This window comes from Gaeumannomyces tritici (genome assembly GCF_000145635.1).
Source record: "Gaeumannomyces tritici R3-111a-1 unplaced genomic scaffold supercont2.2, whole genome shotgun sequence".
In the NCBI taxonomy this organism is placed as follows: domain Eukaryota; kingdom Fungi; phylum Ascomycota; class Sordariomycetes; order Magnaporthales; family Magnaporthaceae; genus Gaeumannomyces; species Gaeumannomyces tritici.
Window position 1 is genome coordinate 4363058 of NW_008804546.1, and position 7090 is coordinate 4370147.

The following is a 7090-nucleotide window of genomic DNA, read 5'->3' on the forward strand; positions in this document are numbered from 1 at the left end:
CACCGCAAACGACCGCTAAATTGCTCCAATTATTAGCGGTTCGTAGCCGCCTAGAAACACTGGAGTGACCCCACCAGACTGAATTTAGTGAATTTAGCAGCTTCACCTCACTCAGTCATGAGCCTTGAATTTTCATGACAGCAAAGACGCCATCTCAGAGTCTGGAGACACACGAACTGGCCATGAACATTGAAAGACGGTCGCCGAGGCCGTTTTCCTTTCGCCCCCCACTGGCACCATGATTCGCCGCGCGGCCGCCGCTGTCGCTGGTGCCCGCGTCAGGCAACCTCGGAGGCCGCGAGCGCTGCCGCTTGAGCCGTTGATACACCCCAAGGAACCAGACGGTCCGCTGCCGGGGCCTCCCCCAGAGCGCCGCCCGCAGGAGCTGGAGAACCCGCTGCAGACGAAGACGCTGCCCGAAAACTACCAGACCGCACTCCAACTGCTCTCGCTCATCCCCACCAACCAGGCCGTCCGTTCCCAGTTTGGCGCCGAGGCCGAGGCCGAGGCCGAGGCCGGCGGCGGCGGAGAGGGCGAGCGGCGACGGCTCAACAGCGGCTCGGTCGAGGAGATGCGCGAGCTTCTCAAGCGTGCCGGACTGACGCGCCAGGGGGCCAGCCCTCGGCTCCGCTGCATCCACATTGCCGGCTCCAAGGGCAAAGGCACTGTGGCCGCCATGACCACGGCCCTCTTGCTCAGGGGCGGCCCCTACGAGGGCGTCGGGGACCCGGGCCCCGTTGGCACCTACACGAGCCCGCACGTGGCCTCGGTCCGCGAGCGCATCATGCTCGACGGCGAGCCCGTGTCCGAGGAGCTCTTCGCCCGCCGCTTCTTTGAGCTTTGGCGGCAGCTGCGCCAGACGGAGCCCGACCAGTTTCTCCGCTACGACTTGGGCGCGGAGAGGGGCATCCGGGCGAGCGGGCGCTGGCCGCTCGTCGAGCACACTGAGATCGTTGCCGCCGGGCGCATGCCCTTCTTCTTCCGCTTCATGACCCTGCTCGCCTTCCGCGTATTCCGAGGCGCCAACGTGCGCACTGCCGTCGTCGAGTGCGGCATCGGCGGCGAGTACGACTCGACCAACTTCCTTGGTAGCGAGCACGTCACCGTCGCCGTTGTGACCTCGATCGAAGTCGAACATGCCGAAATGCTGGGCGACACGCGCGGCTCCATCGCCTGGCACAAAGCAGGCATCTTCAAGCCGGGCGTCGCTGCCGTTGTCGTCCGGCCGCACCTGTCTTACGGCGCCTTCGAGTTCATGTGGTGGATGAACCACAGCGACTCGCCCGACGCGCAGGGCGCCCCCAGACTGCCAGCGCTCCGCCCCGACGACGAGGCGCTCTTGAAGAAGAGGCTGGAGCTGGGGCTGCCGATACGCAACGACCCCGCCGATGCGAGCGGCGCCAATGCCGTCATGGCCGTGTTCTGGGCTCGCGCTCTACGCAACAGGGTCGAGATGATGATAGACGTGCCCGAGAACGTTGGAGAATGTGTCCCCTCTGTCCGCGCGCAGCAGTTGCTCGGCCAGGCTATCCTGCGACGACCCTATGCCATGCTAAACATGTCGTTGGCCGTCAGCGCCGTCAAGCAGCACATCCGTAAGCTGAGGGAGGAGGAGGCACTGGGCCACAGGCCTAGAGTCAGGGCCATCAAGCCCCACGAGGCACCCGTCGACCTGGCCAATCGCTTTTCTATGTTTCCTCGCAAGTCTACCGGCCGCTGGGAAGAGATTGTAGGGCCAGAACACATGAAGGCCATGCGTGGGGTCGCGCCCCGTGGCCGCGGCGAGGTCGTTCCCATCGAGATCCCCGACGAGATACACGCCCGGCCGTTCACGCCGCCGGTAATGAGGAAGGTCTACTACTACCTGGATGGGGCACACACCCACGACAGCCTCACGGCCACCGCCCACTGGTTCGTGGCGTGCGTGCAAGAAGCGATGGCGTCCGACGCGAGCCGAGGGGCCCCGCTCCCGGCCGTCGTCGTCATGTTCAACCAGCAGGAACGCAGCCACGCGCTGGAGCTGCTGGAGGCGGTCCTCACTCAGCTGCGCCTGGCGGGCATGCGCTGCGACCTCGTCGTGCTCACGCGGAACGAGCCCTACGGCGAACTGGACACGGAGAAGGACCTGACGGTACAGATGCGCATGGGGCAAGTGGCGAACGGCGCCGGCCACAGGACTGCCGTCTTTGAAAACGTCGGCGCGGCCAAGGCGGAGTGCGAGAGGCTCGGCGCTGCGCCCCAGGAGCCTCCAGATTCCAAGTCTCGATCCGTCCACGTCCTGGTCACGGGCAGCTTCAACCTTGTCAAGGGCTTCTTGGTGCTACACGAGGGAGGGAACGACGTGCAACAGCGCAGGGCCTGGAAGTCGCAAGTGTAAATGTATACGGGGTGTTTGCGGGAAGGGCGCATCGACGGAGGCAACAGCGAGGCGTATGGATCAAGTCTATAAACACGACTTTACTTGGGTATCATCTGGATTTCTATGATTTGTCTCACTTCTTGGACTCTGAATTATACCCATCAAAGGGTTTCCGCCTTCTCCAATATCCCAAGGACTCCTCCTACCAAATGGACACTGCCCGTGACCAGCACTTGAACAGGTGCTCTCTTTTCACATGCAGGGTCACTGTCTCCCTTGGGGCTTTGTAGGGGCGGGGCGGCTTTGCGCACCTGTTCTATGGCCTCGTGTATGGTTCCCACCACCGAGACTGTCGACGTCGGGTCCAGCCGGGCCCATTCGGTTGCGAATGCCCGCTGGATTGTGAGTTTGTCCACCTCTGTAGCATCGACTGTGTGGTTGATTGATTCTGCAGGAGAGAATTGTGTTAGGAATGCATATGGGCACGGAGGAAGTGGACGGTGTATGGAATCCAAACTCACCTCGCTTGAAATCCGTGCTAGGGTGCGTCCTGTTGGAGCAGAATATCACCTGGTCAAACCCCCTGCCATCCCTGGACTTGACGGCGTGGGAAAGCCCAGCGAGGAACTCGTGCGCCTGCGCCCTGGCCTGCTGGTTGAAGATGAGAAGGCGAGGCCCGGGGCTGTGTGCCGGATTGGTCAGTTGTCCCGAGGTGCGTAAGATGCTTAGGCAGGGGGCAGGAGAAGGCAAAGAGAGACATACCGATTCTCAACCTCGGTGGCAAACCATCCCCCAGCGAGAGCCAGGCTGTCAAGCGTATGCGCGCCATCCAAATGCCAGCGGACGCCCTCCTCCCGCTTCACTTCGCACCGCCCACGCCAGACCACCTTTTCGATACCGTCGACAAACTCCCTAGGCAGGGCCGCCCCGGCGTCTCCCAGTGATTCCCTCTCCCAGAAGCCCGGGTCCAGCCGCCGCATGGCCTCCCCGGCCAGGGCGATGGCCAGCGTCGCGTTGCTGTGCTGGAAGGCGGCGGGCGGGCGAACATCAACGGCAGCGAGGCGGGGGTCCGGGTCCAGGATCTCAAAGCTGGAGACGCGCCTCTCGGCGGCGCGGCGGCGCAGGACGTCCTCGGCCGCGGCCGCGGCGCCATCGTGTGGCGGCTGCTGGGCGGTCGCAGCGAAGGCGGGCGCGCCGGGCTTGAAGATGCCGGCCTTGTGCCAGGCGATCTCGGCGACGGTGCCGCCGAGCCGGTCGACGTGGTCGACGCCCAGGGCGGTGACGGCGGTGGCGCAGGGCCGCTCGACCGCGTTGGTGGCGTCGTACTCGCCGCCGATGCCCGTCTCGTACACGGCCACGTCGACGCCCTCGGCCAGGAAGAGGTGCCAGCTCATGAGGGTCAGGAACCGCCCGTACACGGGCTTGCCGGCGTAGCTGCCCGCGCTCCAGCTCGCCGGGTCCCGGCGCCGGTCCTCTTCCGTCTTGGTAGCTGCGGCGGTGGCGGCGACGGAGCAAGGGGGAGATGGCGAGGGCGACGGGTGGCGCTCCAGCATGTCCCAGACGTCAAAGAAGCAGCGGGCAAAGGCCTCCTCGGAGACAGGGACCGAGTTGATCTTGAGCCGCTCGCGGACCGACACCAGGTGCGGCGACGTGTGCAGGCCGACCTTGGCCGGGACGCCGCGGGAGAGGCGGCACTGGTTCAGGATGGAGTCGGTAAAGGCGCAGGTGGTGCCCTTGCCCTTGGTGCCGGCGACGTGCAGTATGTTGAGGCGGTCCAGGTCCCGCGGCGAGTGGCCGATGCGGCCCAAACACTCCCTCATCTCGGTCAGGGACGCCGCCTGCTCGAGCGTGCCGGCCCTGGCGCGGGCCTGGGCCACGGCGAAGGGCGTCTGCAGCGTGTTGAGCAGGTCGATGGCATCCTGTGGTGTTGTTAGTCACCTTCTCAGACAGGCCCTGTTATCTATGGTGCGCTTACATTGTACGTCCTACCGATCCTGATGGAAGAAGCAACTGCAGTAAAGCGCCTCATTGAGAACCCGGGGACAAGAAAAAAAGAAAGAAAAAAGCTCCCGCCAGGTTTAAGTGGGCGACAGGCCGACTGTGCAATACGAATGGACGCCCGGTTCATACGAGGAACAGCTCTTTGAATTATTGACGAGATGGAGTTCGAGTGTAATGCTGGAGAGGTTGGTGAGCTTGAGGTGGCACAAGGTTTCTGGGAGGCTGCGCCCACTGCAGAGTCCAGATCCACCCACCACACGCACTGGAATAGCACTGCCGCAAAAAAGAGGCCGTCGCGATGCTCACACTGACGTGGCGAATTCGACAGCAAATCCAAAGGGAGGGGACGCTTGCAGGTGAACGAGCTGGTATAACAACTACAGCAAAACAAATCACCATCTTTGCATAACTTATCGCAGGGCTGTTCCCTTCCCTTTTGAGCTTGCGCACCGCACTCGGCATCCATCAATCAACACGGGTCAGATGGCCGAGCGGTCTAAGGCGCTAGCTTCAGGAAGGTCTTCGGATCGGATTGACTTGCTAGTCATGAAAATGGCGTGGGTTCGAATCCCACTCTGATCATTCTTTTTGCCCATCTCGACGTTTCGCTGGCCTGATTGTTCCCATTACGGATATCGTGGGCGTTTACACCCTACATATGTTTGCGTTGGATTTCCAGGTTAGCGTGCCCCATTTTTTTAGGCGCGCTGCACGTCCCTCATCCTACATGATGATACGCCGCCCCCAAAGTTTAGGGTCTTGTCCATGATCCAGAGTTTCAGTGAATTTGCCTTGCCGCAGCGTAGGTGCAGCCGTGTAATTGCGCCGTATTTGAGGCCAGGCCAGGCTCCCAAGTCCTCGTCTCACTCCTTCCTACATGCATGGGCTCCACCTCGCGAGCACTCGAGACTTGGCGGCCCCCAGAAGGTCCAAGTACCGTCAGCCAGGCTATCCGAGATGTATCTGTTCAGACGGCCAACACGGTGGGTGGTCCTGAGAATTCTTATACCGGTATCCAGAACGCCAGGATGTAAAGGGCGGCCCCATTTACTCTCCCGCGGCTCCGGTGCACATTGGCACACATGGATATCACAAACGCCGGACAAGGCACGATGAACCGACAGCGGGATTTTATGGCAGGAGCGAGAGGCCCTCGTGATGGCTCTACCCCTAGTGGTGCTGGAGGACTCGCCAACGATGGACACACCAACGACACGGGAGCGAGAGACGCCCGGCACCGAGATCTATGGAGCGGATACTTGAACCACCGAGCCCCTGGGAGCCGTCCGCGATCCAGCATGGGCCCAAGTCTCCAGATACCGCACCTCCTCTCTTGTCCCATCAACAGAGTCGAGGAACGCAAGAACGATGCCGCGGCGGAGCACGCGCCCGAGGTTTACCGGGCTACCCATCCCGACGACACAGCACCAGAGGCGTTCTGGTACCCGGGGTTGATCCCCTCTCCCGGCGAGGAGGGAGAGGCCGAGGCAGGGCCACGAGAGAAGCAAAAGGGCCATAACCCGAAGCGGGCCGCTGCCTGCGGCGGCACCCTCGCTCACACGTGGCGGCGGCGGCGGCGGGAGGCGCGACGAGGGGGGAACGCGTTCGCCCGACAACAGCGGCGCCGTCGACGCCGATCCCCGGCCGGGCAGCGCGTGCAGTGGCAAGATATGCCCGCAGATCCTCGCCACGGCGCTGCCGTCGCCCGCCGCGGGCGACCCGGCGGCCGCGCCAAAGGTGCTGCACGTCTTTGCCCGTGGCTCCGAGGGCAGCCTGCTGCGACGCTCCATGACCCCCGCCGCGGCCTATACCGCCTCGGACGGTCCGGGCGCCAGGGTCGAGGCCGACTGGCAGGCGATGGGCGGGCCCGAGGGGTCGTCTGCGCTCTTCAGGAGCCAGCCGGCAGCGGCCGCCTGGAGGAGCGCCGGCGGCGACCAGCACGTTGGCGTGTTCGCCGTCTCGGCGAGCGGCGAGGCTGCTGCGACGACCTGGCTCGCATCGGACTCGGGCTCGGGGACGTGGAGCAGCTGGGCGAGGTTCGGGGGACCCGTAGCCGGCCCGCTCGTCGCCTGTACCGGCCACGATGGGGAGAAGGGAGAGCGGGCCGACGCCTGTAAGTTTTTGTAGTCGGTCCAGCCCTGTTCCCCCATCACCCAACGACCAACCGGACAATGCTGACATTGCCACCCCTCAGTCGCCCTCGCCACGGGAGCCCAGGGGTCTCTGTACTCTCACACGACGGCAACAAATGACTCGGCCACCAGCATGGCCGACTGGGACCAAAAGCTATCCCGCGGCTACGCGTCGTCCACGTCACCCGCAGTCGTCTGCCGCCGCCGCCGGCCGGGCCGGGCGCCGCCGTACGAGCTCCTGTACCAGCACAAGACGGCCGTGTACAGGACCTCGCTCGCGGCCCAGAACGGCAAGCTGGTCGGCGCCCTCGACCGTGCACCCGGCCAACTTTGTGGAAGAACCCGTGGCCATGGCCGTGGCGGACGACGGCGACGACGACGGCGGGCGCCTCATGTTTTTCGGGATTAGCGTCAACGGGCAGGTTTGGACCAGCAACTGGACGAGCACTGGGGGCTGGGAGCACCTCCGTTCGATTGGGGACGCCGGTTTCCAGAGCGTGCCGGTGGTGATCAATACAGGAAGCACGATCGAGATTGTTGCTTTGGGTATGTGCTTCTTCTTGTTCTTACGATTTGCCCCGTTCAAGTGAGAAAAAAA

The 7090-nt window shown here is 63.7% G+C and overlaps 3 protein-coding genes and 1 non-coding gene across 4 annotated transcripts in view; 3 read left to right on the plus strand and 1 right to left on the minus strand.

The window, feature by feature from the left end:
• Positions 1–87: 87 nt before the first annotated feature.
• Positions 88–2581, plus strand: GGTG_04018 (folylpolyglutamate synthase). Its single transcript, XM_009221807.1, has one exon. The coding sequence runs from the start codon at positions 239–241 to the stop codon at positions 2375–2377; it is 2139 nt and encodes a 712-aa protein (XP_009220071.1). The 5' UTR covers positions 88–238; the 3' UTR covers positions 2378–2581.
• On the minus strand, positions 2430–4577 carry GGTG_04019 (tetrahydrofolylpolyglutamate synthase). The gene is made up of 4 exons (XM_009221808.1): positions 4335–4577; positions 3122–4278; positions 2881–3041; positions 2430–2807 (listed from the first exon to the last, which is right to left on the minus strand). Exons 1-4 carry the CDS (start codon positions 4485–4487, stop codon positions 2521–2523), a joined length of 1758 nt encoding a protein of 585 aa, XP_009220072.1. The 5' UTR covers positions 4488–4577; the 3' UTR covers positions 2430–2520.
• Positions 4578–4837: 260 nt separating this feature from the next.
• On the plus strand, positions 4838–4942 carry GGTG_20069. The gene has a single exon. It is a non-coding gene; the product is annotated as a tRNA-Leu (tRNA).
• Positions 4943–5327: 385 nt separating this feature from the next.
• Positions 5328–7090, plus strand: part of GGTG_04020 (hypothetical protein) — a 2422-nt gene continuing 659 nt past the window's right edge. The window contains exons 1-4 of the mRNA XM_009221809.1: positions 5328–5801; positions 5887–6473; positions 6555–6753; positions 6779–7038. Of these exons, the coding sequence (XP_009220073.1) occupies positions 5443–5801; positions 5887–6473; positions 6555–6753; positions 6779–7038 (1405 nt within the window). The 5' untranslated portion in view covers positions 5328–5442. The remainder of the gene's footprint in view (positions 5802–5886; positions 6474–6554; positions 6754–6778; positions 7039–7090) is intronic.

Bases quoted from the DNA above. Each gene is read 5' to 3' on its own strand.
- GGTG_04018 (XM_009221807.1), top strand. From the start codon at position 239: ATGATTCGCCGCGCGGCCGCCGCTGTCGCTGGTGCCCGCGTCAGGCAA.
- GGTG_04019 (XM_009221808.1), bottom strand. From the start codon at position 4,487: ATGAACCGGGCGTCCATTCGTATTGCACAGTCGGCCTGTCGCCCACTT. The intron at 4,279-4,334 runs GTAAGCGCACCA...ACAACACCACAG, and splicing joins GGATCGGTAGGACGTACAAT to GATGCCATCGACCTGCTCAA. The intron at 2,808-2,880 runs GTGAGTTTGGAT...TCTCTCCTGCAG, and splicing joins TAGCACGGATTTCAAGCGAG to AATCAATCAACCACACAGTC.